At 30.6% G+C, this 18,693-nt stretch overlaps 1 protein-coding gene across 1 annotated transcript; it reads left to right on the forward strand.

Moving 5' to 3' along the window:
* Positions 1-662: 662 nt before the first annotated feature.
* LOC110622110 (protein OCTOPUS) lies at positions 663-3,189 on the forward strand. The gene has a single exon (XM_021766501.2). The coding sequence runs from the start codon at positions 1,001-1,003 to the stop codon at positions 2,963-2,965; it is 1,965 nt and encodes a 654-aa protein (XP_021622193.1). The 5' UTR covers positions 663-1,000; the 3' UTR covers positions 2,966-3,189.
* The last annotated feature ends 15,504 nt before the right edge of the window (positions 3,190-18,693 follow it).

Genomic DNA, 18,693 nt, shown 5'->3' on the forward strand with positions numbered 1-18,693 from the left:
GAAGAAAGTGAAAGAGAGAAAAATAAAAATAAAAACAAATTAAAAATCCAAACCTTTGCTGTGTCTGTCTATCTTCTTTCACCACCTCCCTCTAGTGATGGCGTGGTTTGCTTTTACTTTTTTCTTTCGACAGGAATCTTTGAAAATCCAAAGCATCCCTCTAAAAATTTTAAAGAAAAAGAAGAAAATTTACCCATGAAATAAATCATCGCAATAAAAAATAATAATGAGAAAGGCAAGGAAATTGACGCAGCGGCCCACCCCATGCTGCGGTGTTTTACCCTTTGTTTTGCCGACTAGGTGTTTGGTTAAATTACTGATTGAGGTTTGCAAATCAATCATGGAATTTCATAATATGGTACCATTTAAAATGAAGGAAAATTTTTCACTTTCAATCTGTCTTGTCCAAATATAATAATAAAAATGCTAAACCAAATATCATCTTTATATGCTCTGTCTAATTTATATTCTTAAATAATACAAAAATATTATTTAAATAATTATAAAATATAATTTATAAAATTTTCTAACAAAAATTTTCTACATTTAGAAATTATAAATAATAAGAAATATTAAATGATGTGGAATCGTTTAAATAAGGACAGAAGAGTAACCTAGTGGGCCAAAATGGTTGATTGAGGGAGCGAGCGAGTGCCCCAAGAGCAATGGGAGAGGAGAGAACACAAAAGCAAAAGAAAAAAAAGAAAGACAGGGTCCAGCAAGCCACAGTGTGTGTTTTTCTTCCTTTTTGTTTCTTTTTTTCTTTTCTTAATTTTTTTAAAAAAATAAATTTCCCGTTGCTTCAGTCGTAATATAATTTTTTTTTCTTTCTCATTCCCTCACTTTCTCTCGCTTTCTCACTGTCCGTTGGTACCAAACAGTTTTTCGCTCTTTCTTCTCTCGATCTCTTGCTATCTTCTGAACGCTCTGCGCGCTTCCTTCTATCTCACACCCACTCAACTAATATGAGCAGAGTTCGCATTACATTTCACCTCCGGTTATGAATCCCACCACCGAACCATCACAACTTCAGCCGCCGCAGCCACCCCAGCCCCACCGTCCTTCCACCTCTTGTGACCGTCATCCAGACGAGCATTTCACCGGCTTCTGCCCCTTATGCCTTTGCGAGCGCCTCGCTGTGCTCGAGCCCTCTTCATCCTCCGCTTCCTCTTCCCGCAAACCTCCCATTCCTACCACCAGTACCGCCACCGCCGCCCTTAAAGCTATTTTTAAGCCTTCCGGTGGGAGTGGTAGCTCTAAGTCTTCTTTTTTTCCTGAGCTCCGCCGTACCAAGTCCTTCTCTGCCTCCAAAAACGAGGGTTTTTCTGGAGTGTTTGAGCCCCAGAGAAAATCTTGCGACGTTAGGGTTCGGAGCACTCTCTGGTCACTCTTTTATCAGGACGAGGACCGAAATCCTTCCAAAAGGGACTCCTTCAAAGGTCCTGAAATCGAGTTTGAGTCCAGAATTTCTTCCTCCAGCGTTCGAGGTCCCGTGTTTGAGTTTAAAGAAGAGGACGAAATCGAAACCGACACCGATAGTGAGAGTGCAGTTTTAGACGAGCCCATTTTAACTGCAAGAAACTCCAACGCCAACCCAATTGAAGAGATTATACACGAAGAAGAAGCTATTGTTATAGAGCCAGAGAAAGTGCATGAGGAGGAGTTCAAGCCCATGAAGGACCACATAGATCTCGATTCACAAACCAAAAAGCCTTCTGGAAGGGATTTTAAAGAGATTGCAGGTAGTTTCTGGTCTGCTGCTTCAGTTTTCAGCAAAAAATTGCAGAAATGGAGGCAAAAGCAGAAGCTCAAAAAGCGGAGGAATGGTGGGCCAGGATCGGCCACATTGCCCGTGGAAAAGCCGATTAGCCGGCAATGCAGGGAGACCCAGTCGGAAATTGCGGATTACGGGTTCGGCAGAAGATCTTGCGACACGGATCCGAGATTCTCGCTGGATGCAGGCAGGATTTCGTTTGATGATCCTCGCTACTCCTTCGATGAGCCCCGTGCTTCTTGGGATGGGTATTTGATTGGAAGAACGTTTCCGAGAATGCCCACCATGGTTTCTGTGGTTGAGGATGCTCCTGTTAATGTTGCTTTAAGGTCAGATACTCAAATCCCAGTTGAAGAACCACAGCCGATTCCCATGAATTCCATCCACGAGGATGAGACTGTTCCTGGTGGCTCTGCTCAAACCAGGGACTATTATTCTGATTCTTCGTCTAGGAGGAGGAGGAGCCTCGACAGGTCTAATTCTATTAGGAAAACTGCTGCAGCTGTGGTCGCTGAGATTGACGAGTTGAAGTCCGCTTCTGCTTCCAATGCCAAAGTGTCACCGACAACTGTGGATTACTTCCCTGGACCTAAGTTGGTGGTTCCAGACAGGGATTCATACTCCAATTCTTTAAGGGACGACTGCTCTGAGACTTTTGAAATGGGGTTCAGGGACCAAGCATCAATAGTGGGAAATGGTGAAAGGAAGGAGGCCAAGAAGTCCCGTAGATGGAGTAAAGCCTGGAATATTTGGGGGTTTATACACCGGCGAAGTGTCAACAAAGATGAGGATGAAGATAGGTATAGCAGAGCAAATGGGGTTGAGAGATCATTTTCAGAGTCTTGGCCAGAATTAAGAGGGGAACGTAATGGAGAAGTAAGAGGGGCTTTTAATCCAAAGCTCTTGAGGAGCAATAGTAGTGTGAGTTGGAGGAATTCCAATGGTTTTGGTGGTGGACAATTTGGTAGTGCAAGGAAGAGCAGTGTTGAGAGTAATGGGCATGGAAGAAAGAAGAGAGATGAGATTGTGTTGGAGAGGAACAGAAGTGCAAGGTATTCACCAAATAACATTGATAATGGACTGTTAAGATTCTACTTGACACCGCTGAGGAGTAGCCGGAGAGGCGGCTGGGGGAAGAGCAAGTCCAGTCATGCGCAGTCTATTGCAAGGAGCGTATTGCGATTGTACTGAATTGAATTGGTTGGGAGGTCCATAAAGGTGTTTCTTTGGTTTAATGTTGTTAATTTTGATGCATTTGTTGTGTAAGCACACATGCCTAATCTATTCTTCATGAGTTGGTTGGATTAAAAAAACAAAAAATCACTCCTAAATTTGTTGCCTTTCCTGTGAGTTGCATTTCTTCTTCTCAATCAACTATTCAAATAACAAGATTTTTGTGTTCTTTTCTTTCCTTTTTTCCCATTTTGTCACTCTTAACTATATTGTTGTTTAACAGCTGCATTTTTGCCTTTATGTTAATTTTGTCATGCTTCATTTCTTTCCTTACCAGAACAGGCTAGGACATAGAGAATGTGCATGCTTGGCTTTGGATTCAGTTGGGTTGGGTTCTATTTTCGTTCTTGTCCTACTCCTACAGGTCAAGGCTGCAAGGTTCTCAGCATTTTGCCCCAAATGATTATGTCACATTACATATCCTTTAGGACAAAAAGAAGTGTTGATGTGAGCTCATGTCCCCTTTGTTATTGGTCCCAAATTAATGGGCACAGGAGACTAATCACTTTCAACTAATGAAAACCCTTGTGGCGTTTTGTAACTAGAGATTTTTCTTGGAGCTTCAATGGTCATCTGACTCTTGCCAGACCATGATCGGTGAATATTATTTTCAGCTTATAGTACCTCAGTTGATGTTCTTTTCCTCTGAAGCTATGAACCCATTTGCTTATTGTTGAGCTTAGGGTCATTAACCTTCGCCGAGGAATAAAGATCTGAGATAAAATTTGGATGCCTCTGGTGAAGTGGGGGTCCGATTACTCGGGTAGCAGGAAGCATGCAAGCCTGCAGGGGATACATCAGGCTTGGACATGTACTTTTGTTGTCTGATATTTGGCTGAACGAAGGAAGAAATAATAGTAACATAAGCTACTGATGAGAAGATGAAATCCTTCTGTGCAGAGATCATAGTTCAGAAGGATAAGATCCTGTTTGCTGTTGTGTCGTTTGCTATGAAATCGTGAAATATAGCGTGGAAAAAAGTAGAGGTTCCTTTAGTCAAATGACATTTCTGAGTTGCATCCATGGGTGCTTTATAAGAAAAATTACTATTTAATTTTTATATTTTAATTATATTAACTATTTAATTTATTATTTTTTAAAATAGAGCAACTAAATAATAAATTTATTATTTTATTAGGTTTAAATAGTCAATAATTTAAAAAAACCAGACTAAATAGTAGTTTTATATAGGATTAAATAGTTAATGATTAAAAAATTATGTTTTAGTAAAACTAATTATTTAATAAAAAACATACTAAATAATCTTTATCTTTTTAAATAATTAACTAATAAGTTCTTCGCTTTATTTAAATTATAAGTATATACAAAATGATTAAAGTATCTTTATTTTTAATTAATCATTTTGTATATACTTATAGTTTAAATAGAGGGAAGAGCTTTTATATTTATATATATATATATATATATATATATATATATATATATTTTTCATAACTATTTAGCACAAGAAAAAAATATTAAAAAATATCATATAGTTTTATCAGTTCTTGCACTAGCATCGTAGGATTTATAATTTAATTTATATTTTATTAATAAACAGCGGCAATAATTATTACGGTTAGAAAATACTGACGTAATTATATTATGAGATATTATTTTAATAAAAATTAAATTATAAATTTTAAAATAAAAAATTAATAAAACTATATAGTATTTTTTTTATAAAAATATTAAGAAAAATATTAATTAATAATTATATTTTATTTATCATATCAAAATTTTTCAGATAATTTTTAAAATTATCGTTGTTAGCTAATGGCGCAATACGAATTGAATTCAATTAAAATCATATGATATATTTTTATTTTTTTTTTAATTTTAAAATAACAACTATTTAGTTTTTATAATTAATAGAAGAGGCTAAATAATTTATAATTTGAAAAAAAAAAGAGTATTTAGTATATTTTAAAAAATATAAACACTAAATAATTAATTTTATTAAAATATAAAAACTAAATAATAAATTTTATTTCTTCAAATTCAAGTTGGCTTATTTGAAGGGGTATTAACATTAAAAATTCAATTTTTTTGGTGATTTTATGTTTTAATTTAAATTTTTTTCTTGACATAATAAATTCAAAATTTAAAATTATTTTGTAATTTTATTGAATTTTAAATTCTAAATGAGTAAGTTTGTGTCATTTTGTAAACATGCTTTGTATTTTTTTAAAAATAATTGTCGATGGGAGATATGTAGGATGTTATCTTCTGTAACAAGTAATTCTTTATTAATCTTAATTAAAGTCGTGGAAACATGCAACGATTTTAGTTATTACAAAATAAGTGATACACGTTCACCCATTTGAATTATAAAGCGCGATACACACTCACTCATTTAGAATTCAAAATAGAATAAAATTATAAAATGTTTTTAAAATTTGATTATTAGATTAAAAAATTTTTTGATTAAATTGTAATAGTATAAGAAATTTTTAAATTTTAGTGCCAATACCCTTATTTGAAAATAAGAAGGCTTGTACTATTTCAAAAATCATTCGAATTGGATTGATCGGTATAATTTTCTTTTTTTTTATTTATGGAATATCAAATTTCATTGCTAAGAAGGTCTAAACTTGTTATAATATAAGAGACTAAAATCCCCAAAAAAGCTTACAAATACACTCACTAAGTTGAGCTAAAAATACACAAGATTCAAATAAAATCCAAGCCTGAGTGTCATGTTTAAAACAAAAGCCAAAGCCTATAACTCATTCTAATCCATGGACTCAACTAGCAACAAGATGGCCCAGTTTTCGATAGAACCATGGATCGGCCACAAAATTATCTCTATACTACTAAAAAACTAGAAAAGATTAACAACATCAAACATTACAGAAAAATTCAAAAAAAAGAAAAAAAACAATAGAAGCCCACTGAATAGGTATCTCTAACAATGGTCTTAAAAAATTAGATAAGTAGGTATCGACAGGAGAGATGCCCGTAGTGTTCTCAAGAGTTATCTCAATAAATTAAAACTAAAATACCTCTCGGATCCAATATCAATGCTCCTAGCTTCAACACATTCAAGAAAAATGCCAATTGATACTATTAAAAGTATCTACTACCAAACAAAATATCCTTATTTATATACAACTTCGCCTAGGGGTGGGAATGAAGAGACTACTCTTTACACTTGGAGGAAGGAAGGTCATGTTCTGTCAGGATAGAACTGTTGGATATTTAATAATTATTTCAAAAGAATCATAAATAATTCAAAATATTTTGAAATAAATTATAGATTTTAAGTTTGTTAAAAAGATTTTTTCCACTTTAAATTATCTTAATCTTTATTTTAACTAAACCAGATTTTTAGCTGATATTGTGGATATCTTAATTTTAACTGAATCATATTTTTAGCTGATATTGTGGATTTGAATAACGTTAAGTACTATAAATAGCCGTGCATTTACGTTATTCAGGATCACACAAAAAAACAATCATTTCTCTTTCTCTTTACTGATTTTTCTCTATTTATGGGTAATTAATAATTGCTGCTGTTCTTGCTCCTGGGTTACTTGTAATTCAGAAGGCTTGTTGAATCCTGGAGGATACGCAACCGTCAGCGAATTATCCCTAAGGACAGTGATTATTATCACGCCTCAAGCAAATATTCTACTCATCTTTCATTTAATTTCTATATCTTTTTCTACCATTTTACAACAATTTTAAGGATAATGGCTGAAATTACTTCTTCTGACAATACTTCCATTACTAGACCTATTGATCCTTCTGCCACTGGCATTCCAAGTGGTGTTCCTGCTGCTATGATACAACCTGCCATGACAATGTCCAAGCCATTCCCAGATGTCTCCAAAATTGAACAGTTCAATGGTGACAATTTCAAACGCTGGCAGGAACGTGTATTTTCAGTTCTTGATATGCATAGAGTTGCTTTTGCTCTCACCGATGCGAAACCTGCAGAAACTTCCAACAAACAATTGGAATTATGGATTCATGCTAATAAGGTATGTAGATACACTATTATTAGTACATTATCTAACGATCTCTTTGATATTTATTGCTCTTATAAAGAAGCAAAACAAATATGGGAGTCCATAATTGCCAAATATACTGCTGAGGATGTTGGCAAACAGAAATTTACTATTGGCAAATTTTACAAATGGGAGATGGTGGATGATAAAGATATAAAGGCACAAATCAATGAATACCACAAATTGATTGAGGACCTGAAATCGAAAAATATAACACTTCAAGAGGAGCTTGTTGCTAGTTTGCTAATTGAAAAATTACCGACTTCGTGGAGCAACTACAAGCAGCAACTCAAGCATAAACATAAGCAGCTGTCACTTTCTGAGCTTATCACTCATATCATCATAGAATATACAAACAAGAAAGAGATCAAGAAAGCTAAAGGAAGAGATATCGCTGCCAATGCCAACTTAATCCAAGACAAGCCACACTACCAAAACAAAAGGTATGAAAAGAAATATGATTATAAACCAAAAATTAATAATCCTACTTTTAAGAAAAAAGGTAGTTGTTTTGTATGTGGCAAACCAGACCATCATGCACCTCAATGCAGGAAAAGAATGGGGAGAAATGACAATCCTGCTAAACCAAAGGCAAATTTGGTGGAAGCAGATGACATAATTGCTGCAGTCATTTATCAAGCTAATCTTGTAGCTAATGTGAATGAATGGATCATAGACTCAGGTGCTACGAGGCACATTTATGCAAATAGAAGTGCTTTTTCATCCTACACTCAAGCTAGTGCAGGAGAAGATTATGTATTTCTTGGTGACTCAAGGACTACACAAATTCTTGAAAAAGGTAAAGTGCTTCTTCGTCTCACATCTGGCAAATTTTTGAAACTGAATGAGGTGCTACATGTCCCTAAAATTCGAACTAATATGATTTCTGTTGCTCTGCTTGGTAAAAATGGGGTGAAAGTTGCATTTGGATCTGACCAAGTAGTTATAACTAAAAATAATGTGTTTTAGGTAAGGGATATTGTAATAATGGACTGTTTATATTGAATGTTTCCAAGATTGTTAATGATGAAAATATTGATTCTTCTGCTTACTTGATTGATTCTTTTAAATTATGGCATGATAGGATGGGTCATGTAAGTTTACCTTATATTAAGAAGATGCATGCAATTGGACTTATATCTAATATTAATTATTCATGCTTAGATAAATGTGAAGTATGTGCTGAATCAAAACAAACAAAGAAAACTTGTGCTTCTATTTTTAGAGAAACTGAATTATTAAATTTAATTCATACTGACTTAGGAGATTTAAAACAAACTATGACTAGAGGTGGAAAAAGATACTATGTAACTTTTATTGATGATTTTTCTAGATATACTAAAGTATATTTATTAAGAAATAAAGATGAAACTTTTGACATGTTTCTTGCATATAAAAATGAAGTAGAAAATCAATTAAATAGAAAAATTAAAAGAATTAGATCAGATAGAGGAGGTGAATATGTCTTGCTTAATAATTATTGTGAAAAATATGGCATAATCCATGAAATTACCCCCACCATATTCACCTGAATCAAATGGGGTAGTAGAAAGAAAAAATAGAACTTTAAAGGAAATGATGAATTGTTTACTTGTTAGTTCTAATGCACCAGATAATCTATGGGGTGAAGCCATTTTATCTGCATGTCACTTACAAAATAGAATTTCTTATAAAAGATATAGTATTACACCTTATGAATTATGGAAGAGTTATCCTCATAACTTAAAATATTTAAAAGTGTGGGGATGTTTAGCCAAAGTTATGCTTCCTGAACCAAAGAAAAGGAAATTTGGTACAAAAACTTCTGATTGTTTATTTATTGGTTATGCTAATTGTAGTGCTGCATATAGATTTCTTGTGCTCAAAATTGATGTTTTGGATTGTAACACTATTATTGAAGCTAAAAATACTGAGTTTTTTGAAAATATTTTTTCTCTAAGAAATAAAGTTATTTCTAATGCATCTGTTAGTGAAAATATAAATGAAAGTGAAGTTGAAGAGTTAAGAAGATCAAAAAGACAAAGGAAAGAAAAATCATTTGGAAATGATTTTTATGCTTATCTTTTGGAAGATGATCCTTTAACCTTTTCAGATGCAATTTCTTCTTATAATGCATTATTTTGGAAAGAAGCTATTAAAGTTGAAATTGATTCTATTTTACAAAATAATACTTGGGAACTTGTTAATCTACCACATGGAGCAAAACCAATTGGTTGCAAATGGATTTTCAAAAAGAAATTAAATCTTGATGGTTCAATTGATAAATACAAAGTCAGACTTGTTGCAAAAGGTTTTACTCAAAAACAAAACATTGACTATTTTGATACTTATGCTCCTGTTACTAGAATTTCTTCAATTAGAATTTTAATTGCTTTGGCTTCTATTTACAAACTTTATATCCATCAGATGGATGTAAAAACTGCATTTTTAAATGGTGATTTAGAAGAAGATATTTATATGGTACAACCAGAAGGTTGTGTTGTTTTAGGTCAAGAAAATAAAGTTTGTAAATTGCTTAAGTCTTTATATGGTTTAAAACAAGTACCAAAACAATGGCATGAAAAATTTGATCAAGTTTTGTTAAGTAATGGTTTTTCTTCTATTGAGGTTGATAAATGTGTTTATACAAAACTTATTGGAAATGATTGTGTAATTATATGCTTATATGTGGATGATATGCTAATTTTTGGTTCGTGTCTTGATATAGTTCAAGAAACAAAACAATTTTTATCTTCTAAATTTGAAATGAAAGACATGGGAGAAGCTAAAGTAATTTTGGGTGTGAAAATTATACGAAATGATCATGGGTTAATGTTGACTCAAGAACATTATGTTGAAAAATTTCTAAAGAAATTTGAGAATTTTGATGTGAAACCTGTAAACACTCCATTTGATGCTAACAGTCAGTTAAAGAAAAATATTGGAGATGCTGTATCCCAGTCTAAATATGCTTAAATTATTGGAAGTTTAATTCATTTGATGAATTTTACTCGACCAGATATAGCTTACGCAGTGTGTAGACTGAGCAGATACACTCAAAGTCCTAACTATGATCATTGGAATGCTTTGATACGTTTAATGAAATATTTGAGAGGTACCATAAATTATGGTATTCTATATAGTGGATTTCCCGCTGTGCTAGAAGGGTATAGCGATGCAAATTGGATTTCAGACTCATATGAGATCAAATCCACTAGTGGTTATATTTTCACCCTAGGTGGTGGAGCAATATCGTGGAAATCAGCAAAACAAATTGTTATTGCTAGATCAACCATGGAATCAGAGTTTATTGCTCTAGATTTGATTGGTAATGAGGCCGAGTGGTTGAGAAACTTCTTGGCAGACATTCCATTAGGAATGAAACCAACACCTTCTGTGTCTATTCATTGTGATTGCTAAGCTGGAATAGCTATTGCAAAAAATAAAACATTTAATGGTAAAAATAGGCACATTCGGTTGAGACATAATGTGGTAAAGCAGCTGCTAAAAGATGGAGTTATATCTATTGATTATGTGAAGTCAGAAGTAAATTTGGCCGATCCTCTGACTAAACCTTTGGGAAAGAAATTAATAAACGAAATATCGAGGGGTATGGGACTACAGCCTGTTGGAGGAATTCAACAATGATGGTAACCCAACTTATATGATTGGTGATCCCATGAAATAGGTTCATATGGGTAATAACAAATCATTAATTGATTTATATTAAGCACTTTATAAAGTCCTACCTGTGGTGTTAGTGCTAAAACTGCAAAGAAAGTGAGGTTGAGTTAAAACTCTTAATTATTTCCATATCCTTTATAGGTGGTGTATAAGCTGCAGTATACACTTGATGGAATGAGCTATATGAGAGTGGAGTGGAGCCACTCCTATGAGATTGAAGGCAAATTTCTAAAGCTCTCATGAACTTCCAGGCACGCGCATGGCTTATTAGCGCAACACTGCGTCAAACAGCAGAATAGTGAAAGTACATTGATTGGTGAAAAGTTTAATTTACACTAAGAATTGTTTGGTTCATAGAAGTTTAAACTTCACCAAATATTCAGTAAATTATCTTTCTCTTAATCAAATTTTGGTTCATAATTCAAAAGACACCAAAATTAATACATTGTACTATACCCAGAAAATATTTTACTTAAATTTATGTTCCAATTCTTTTGAAATAAGTGGGGGACTGTTGGATATTTAACAATTATTTCAAAAGAATAATAAATAATTCAAAATATTTTGAAATAAGTTATAGATTTTAAGTTGGTTAAAAAGATTTTTTTCACTTTAAATTATCTTAATCTTTATCCTAACTAAACTAGATTTTTAGCTGATATTGCGGATATCTTAATCTTAACTGAATCATATTTTTAGCTGATATTGTATAAATAGCAGTACATTTACGTTATTCAGGATCACACAAAAAAATAATCATTTCTCTTTATCTTTAGTGATTTTTCTCTATTTCTGGGTAATTAATAATTGCTGTTGTTCTTGATCATGGGTTACTTGTAATTCAGAATGCTTGTTGAATCCCGGAGGATACGCAACCGTCAGCGAATTATCCTTAAGAACAGTGATTATTATCACGTCTCAAGCAAATATTCTACTCATTTTTCATTTAATTTTTATATCTTTTTCTACCATTTTACAACAAGAACAAGGGACAATTGCACAATCAATAAAAAAGCATACTTGCACTAAAAGAGAAAAGCAAGAATGAGAGGGAACAGTCTCTCTCTAGCTGAGACAGGAGAGAAATAATGCTGGGAGGACACAATTATTTCTTTGAAAGGCTTAGTAACCTAAATTCTCATAAGAACATTCATATCAACTTTTTTTTTTTTTTTTTACCAATGGATATAATTAACTTCCAAAACCTTTTCCAACAAGAAAACATGCAATTTAGGCTTTTTTTTTAGAAATAATTGTTATAAAAATATGTTTTTATATATTTTTTAAGTATTTAGGGCATTTTACAAATTATTTTTAGCAAACTATCTTTTTATTTTAAAAAATTAAAATATTTTGAAGTAAAATAGCTGTTTTCGAGACTTCCTGCACTTAAATTTTATTGAACTGTTTTTTCAATTGTAATTAAATAAAAAATAAGTGCTTTTTTAGAAAACAATTTTCTTAAAAATATATAATTTTCAAATAAACAGTTATTTTCTATAAAATAAATGGAGGTTTAAATCTTTATTCCTCTGTTTTTTTGCGCATCATAGACACAACAAAGGCTCTCTAATTATCGTAAACGTAAATTATTATTTTTTGAATTACGTTAACATATTTTTTTTATTATTTTCAAAATGCATTGATTCAATTTAAAAAAATTTATTATTTAGTATATATATAATAAAAAAAGACTCATCAGTTAATGAAAAATATATTAAAAAATATTTTAAAAATTTTAAAAAATTTATTAATTAATTATTTTTAGTTTTAAATATTAAATATTTTATTATTTAATTTTTGTAATATAAAAAAATTTATGAGGGCAAAGTTTCTCCCTGTGGTCCATTTGCGATTCGATACTCTTGTTTTTTCCTCTTCCTTAAATCTAACTTCTTCTTTCCCCTTTCCCATGAAAGATAATCTGCGTCAATTGACTATTGATGAATGAGAATATATTGGTATCCCTATTAAGAGTTCCAGAGATATTCCGATCGTCACTTATGATTTCTGTATGGTGGGAATATTTCTCACTACAATCCAATCAAATTTCAGAATATGCAGATAGATTTATGGCATTCTTTAGAGGGAGATGTTGTTATTCCTTATAAGTTTGATGAGGATATTGCAGCTGAATAAAAGATAATGCTAAAAAAAGGTCAAAAAATACTAAACATAACATTATTATAAGTTTTCTTTCCTCTCAACAGGATGCCTCTAACAACACTCCTGCGAATGTTAATTTGACAGGCAACAGTGAAGTGGCTCATCCCGTCAAAGGTCGGGATAGCCGAAAACAATGATTGTCCTGTATTGGAACTACCGAGGACTTGGCAATTCTCGAACAGTTAATGCATTGAAGGATTTGGTTACTAATTACAAGTCAGACATTTTATTTTTTATGGAAACAAAAACTCTTAGTTCTCGTATGAAATTTTTTCATAATTTTTTATATTTTGATGGTTGCTTCTCAGTCAATAAACAAGAATTGAGAGGAGATCTTTCGTTAATTTGGAAGAGTTCTGTGTCTATTTCTGTGGTTGACTTTTTTTTCAAATTTTATTGATTCAGTTGTTTCGGAAGGTAAGGTTCAATGGAGGTTTACTTGTAATTATAGATTTCTGAAATTGCAACAATACGTCAATTTTGGAATCTTATTCGAATTTTATCTCATAGAAGCTCTCTTCCGTGACTTTGTTCGGGAGACTTTAATGATTTATATTCGAGAAATGAGATAAAAATGAGAATTATTTTTGCCAAATTATCTTATATAGGAGTTTAGACAGGCACTTGAGAAGCATTTTTGTCAAATTATCTTATGCAGGGGTTTGATTTTGAATGATTGTAAATTTTTATTAAACTCTACAACTGATATTTCTGTTAGATAATTTATACTTTTCTTTCTAAGAAAATAATTATTTAATTATTCATTTTGTCTTTATTAAAATTGAAAAGACTATGTTTAAGGACAAAGAAAATTTTAATTTGATAAAATTAAAATTTAGAGATAAAAGAATTGAATTTTAAAAATCGAGAAACATTCTTATTATGCTCAAATTTAAATTCTGTAGAACACGAATTTAATATGAATGAGTTAAAAGTAAAAAAAAAAAAAAAGTTTGGTAATATTGATTTTGACAAAACTGAAAAATGAAAAGAAGTAATTCACTCTTATTATGCTCAAACACATCTAGCTGTTTCTTTTCTCTTCTCTCTTCTTTTCTCCCTTTTTCTGCGGGTTTTCCGTTTCTTTCTGCTGGAGTCTCAGTCGTCTTCTGCCCCGACCGGGCAGAGGCGGTTTTTCTTCCCCCAACCCGGAGAGTAGGTTCTCCCTCCTCATCTCCGGGTGGGGTTATATTTAAATAAGTTTTTATTTTGGTTGGAGATTTGTAGACCGTTGAGTGAGGGTTTTTTTGATCTGTATATCCTTGATTTGTTTGGTGTTTATTGTGGGTTATTTTTTTACCTGCAGGTCAACTTGTCGGAGACGATCGTTGATATTTTGCATGCAAAATCTGTGACCTGAGTTTGAGTAGAGGTAGGAGGTACACAAATATAGTCGGAGCTCTCTTCACGTTAGTCTGGACATCTGGGTCTCGATAGCCTTCTAGGCATGGCGATCTGAATGCCCGCCAACTTTCATGTCTGGTACCCTTGCTATCCTGTTGGGAATGGGTTTCTCTGGTTTCTCCTTAAACCAGTGCTCTCTTCTGCCTCCTTAAAGCAAATGCTCCACTTGGGTCTCTGAAGCCATTGCTGGTCTCTTCCTCAGCTGAGTTGCTTGATGAGGTTTCTGTGTCTTGTTGAAAGCACTAGCTTCTATTGTCATCCTCTTCCTCGGTGGTCTAATTCTTGCAACGCCTGAGATGATCAACACTGGCTGGATAGGAGGCGGCAGTGCTTCCTTAGCTACCAGCTCTAGGTTGTCTAAATCTGGACTTTGTAACTTGATGTATTTGAGGTTTTCACCTCTTCTTTAATGAACCTTATCTTTGATAAAAAAAAAAAAAAATTATCAAAACAGAAATGAAGCAAAGTAATGATATAGAAATATAAATTAAACTTATTGGATATCAAAAGGATATGAATGAGTTGGATATGATGCTTTAAGCTTTTCTGTACATATGCAAAAGCTCCATCATCAACCAAATTTGCTTCTAAAGTCAAAAGGTGACTATAAAAACATCCTAACATGATCCTTCATGGTGATAAAGAAAAGTGAGGGAAAAGAAAAAAAAGGCTTCAACCCCAATGAATACCCAGTTGGTCCCAGTAACCTTCGGTTAAAGTTATGCATGGAATTAAATAAATAATAATAAATTATTACAAGTCTATGAAATTTTATGAATTTTATTTCAATATCACTCAATTATTATATATTTTGTAAAAGAGTAAACTATTATTTTTAGTATTTTTTTTATAATTTTAACTAAATTAAAAAAATTATTAATAATTTTATTTATTTTATTTCAATATAACTCAATTACTATATATTTTGTAAAAGAGTAAACTATTATTTTTAGCAAAATTTTTATTTTTTTTATAATTTTAACTAAATTAAAAAAAATTGTTAATAATTTTATTTAGAAATCAATTAAGGGATTGGAGTATGCTTACGTTGCATGCTGAGTAAAAATATAATTTTTAAATTAAGGAGTCTACCCTATTAAAGATAAACTATATATTTAGTCAATTGTTTTACATAATTTTATAATTTTAACTAATTATTTTTTAATTTAATTAAAATTTTCATATTCACCCGAATCAAACCATAGTAATTTGGCAAAATAAAAACAGTTCAATTAAACCATTTGTTGATAGGATTACACAGTAAAAAATTAGTACCAACTTAGCCTAAAATTGCTAGATATTTATTTATAAATTGGCATAGTTTAATAGTGGGTAAAAATAAGACAAAAATTATCCTAACTAAAATAATTTATAACATGAGGCTTATCTTTTATGTAAATAGTCAATTTAAAAAAGAAGGTTTATTTACAAAATTAATTTGTAAGATCGTGAATTTTAATTTAGAGTGAAAAGAGAATTTATTTTAGTATGGTAATAAAATATTTCTGTCCTATTTTTTAGCATAAGATTATTATAAATTATTGAATTTATTGCATCAAATTATATTTAGATGGATGCATTAGTAAAAAATATATATATTACCTCATAGCATAGCTTATTCAAATGGAACTGAACAGTTACATCAGTTCATATTATATTTCTTTTAATCTTTTGGCTACAATCGACAAAAAATTAAAAAAAATTACTAAAATTGACAATTTACATAAAGATTTGGCTAAAATAAAAATTGCAGATAAGAATCCACTTTCAAATATTATTTTCTTTATTGACTCAGCATGCACATAAGTAAATTCTAACCTCTAATTGACCTATGAATAAAATAATAATCTTTTTAATTTGACTAAAATTTAAAAAAAATTAGTTAAAAGAAAAAAAAAATTACTACTTAGTCATTTATTTTTGAAAAATATACTAAAACATTATAGATGTTTTAAAAAGTCTATTAGTTAATTCATCCCTTAATTTTGTTATTAAATATTTTACTATTTAATTTATATGATTATGAAAAATTTATTAGTTGATCTCTCAAATTTTTAAAAAATATACTAATTAATCCCTTTATATCAGGGACATTTTAATTTTTTTTACAATACTTAATAGTTAAAACTAATAGAGAGATTAATTAGTAGACTCATGAATGTTGTAATGCATTTTACAAAATTAACAGATCAATTATTAAATTTCTCTAAATAGTAATTTTATCAATTGAAAAAGGGGTAAAAGTTTTGCTAAAAATGATAATTTACCTTTTATAAAATACAATTGTTTAGTTTTTCGTTAAAAAATTATTAGTTATATAGAATTATTTATATTATTTAGTTTTTATAATTTTAATTAAATACGTATTATTTAGTTCTTTTAATTTTAAATGTTTATAATATTCAATTTCTTTAATCAAAATAAAAATAAATTAATTAACGAAAAAAATTTAATTTTATAAAATATAAAAATATTGTAATTTAAATATACTAGTGAATTTCTAAGAATTCAAAGATCTAAGAGTATTTTTTTTCTCGATAAATAAATTTCATATGAGGTATTTGAGTTTAGCTAGAGTTATAATAATTTAATACGTATTTTTTTAAAATGAGTGAATGGCATATACATGCAAAAATCTAGGTTAATTTTGTTAACATTCCTATTCTGAACTTTATGAATTGTTAATTTGATTGATATTTCAATTTTGAAGTTTCTTTTAATGCGTTAATGAATTGAGGAAATTGTTAACTCGTTGAAAACATTCATGAGATTTGTCCAGGAATTGAAACTTTTTGTTCATGATGATTTTTCTTTACTGTAGTTTAGGGTTTGCATAATTGAGAGAGAGAGCTGGACATGTGAAAGGATCATGGAGGGTGAGAGAAAATTGGGTATGGAGAGAGGAAGAGCTTTATTACATGTATTCATATTGGAACTCTGAGCTGCTTTAGCCACAGACAGAGTCACAGAGTCATCTGTTTCAAGCACCACTCGTTGATAACCATGTCGCGTGATCCAGCTCAAAGCTTCCATGGCTGAAAAAGCCTTGCCCAAATGAGCAAGATTGGACGCCACACTGTGGCTTCACAGCTTAGATACCAACAGCAAGAATTACAGATCAGTACCATTGTCCCAACCAGCATCTATGCCATTTCAGCTAAGTAGCCATCAACATGCAGGAGGCTGCCACTTTGTCTCAGAACAGGGATGAAACTGCAGTAGACTGTGCCGTTTTGCTGTCAACCCAAGTGAATTATGCATGGAAGGGCCTTTGCAGAATTTCACAAGGAAGGTGGATTTTGCAGTCATGAGGTAAAGTCATTTCATGGTTAAAAATTGAAAATAATACTACTCAAATTTAATAAATAAATAAAATTATTATTAAATTAAATTAATTTACTCATTATTATATATATTTTTCTAAATTCAATTTCATTAATAATATTTCGCACCTTTAAACTAAAAAAAAAAATGTAAATATTATCTCATTAAATTTTGTGCTGGATCCGTCACTCATATTAACAGTTCAAATCAAATTGAATCTAAAGCTAATTGAAAGCGTTCTAGATCCAATGAAAAGTAATTTTGGACATGAAGAATTTCAGAAATTAAGTTTGGGGGTTAGATTGTAATTTAGTTTTCAAGAATCTAATATAAATGTAGTATTATTTTTTAATTTATATTTTTAACTTATTAAAAAAATAATTTAAATTTTTGTGAAAATTCATATTTTTATTTCATCTTTTTAATTTATCGAATAAAATAATTCAAATAAAAATTGTCAATAACTTTTTTTAACTGAATTAGCTAGAGATAATAAAATTTAAATAAATAATAATAAAAAAAAATAATGAATAAGGAAGATTAATTTTTTTAAAAAAATCGTTATCATCACAAAAACTACTATTTATTTTTTAAATTAAAAAATATAATTAATTAAAAAAACATGTGAAATAACATGCGGTAATATATACGTCTTAAAAATTTGATTTAATTATTTAAAATTAAAAATTTAAGATATAAAATGGATGAAAATATTTAAATTAATTAACTTTAAAAAAAGACAAAAAAATTAATCTTAAAAAATCAATTAAAATTACTGGAGTCTTATTTTTTGAATTCAAATATTAAATATTAAGTATTTTTAAAATTTAAAGGAACACTTTGTAAAAATCTGTCTGATCTAAATTCAGATTAATCTGAATTTTAGATATGAAGTATTTTTAAAATTTAAAGAAACACTTTATTCTATTAATAAATCTATCAGATCTAAATTCAGATCATATTAATTGAGTACGGTTTGTAAACAATTAAAAAATAAAAAATAAAAAGCCAAAAAGGGTCATTCTCTCTTCAGTATTTCTTCCATTATAGACCTTAGTAGGCCTTTTTGTGTTTTCGGGTTCTTCTCAACGTGGGCTTTGGTCCATACTAACCTTC

The sequence above is a fragment of the Manihot esculenta genome, chromosome 9, assembly GCF_001659605.2.
Source record: "Manihot esculenta cultivar AM560-2 chromosome 9, M.esculenta_v8, whole genome shotgun sequence".
Lineage (NCBI taxonomy): Eukaryota > Viridiplantae > Streptophyta > Magnoliopsida > Malpighiales > Euphorbiaceae > Manihot > Manihot esculenta.

What these genes read in the sequence shown, in the direction of transcription:
- LOC110622110 (XM_021766501.2), top strand. Translation starts at nt 1,001, where the DNA reads ATGAATCCCACCACCGAACCATCACAACTTCAGCCGCCGCAGCCACCC.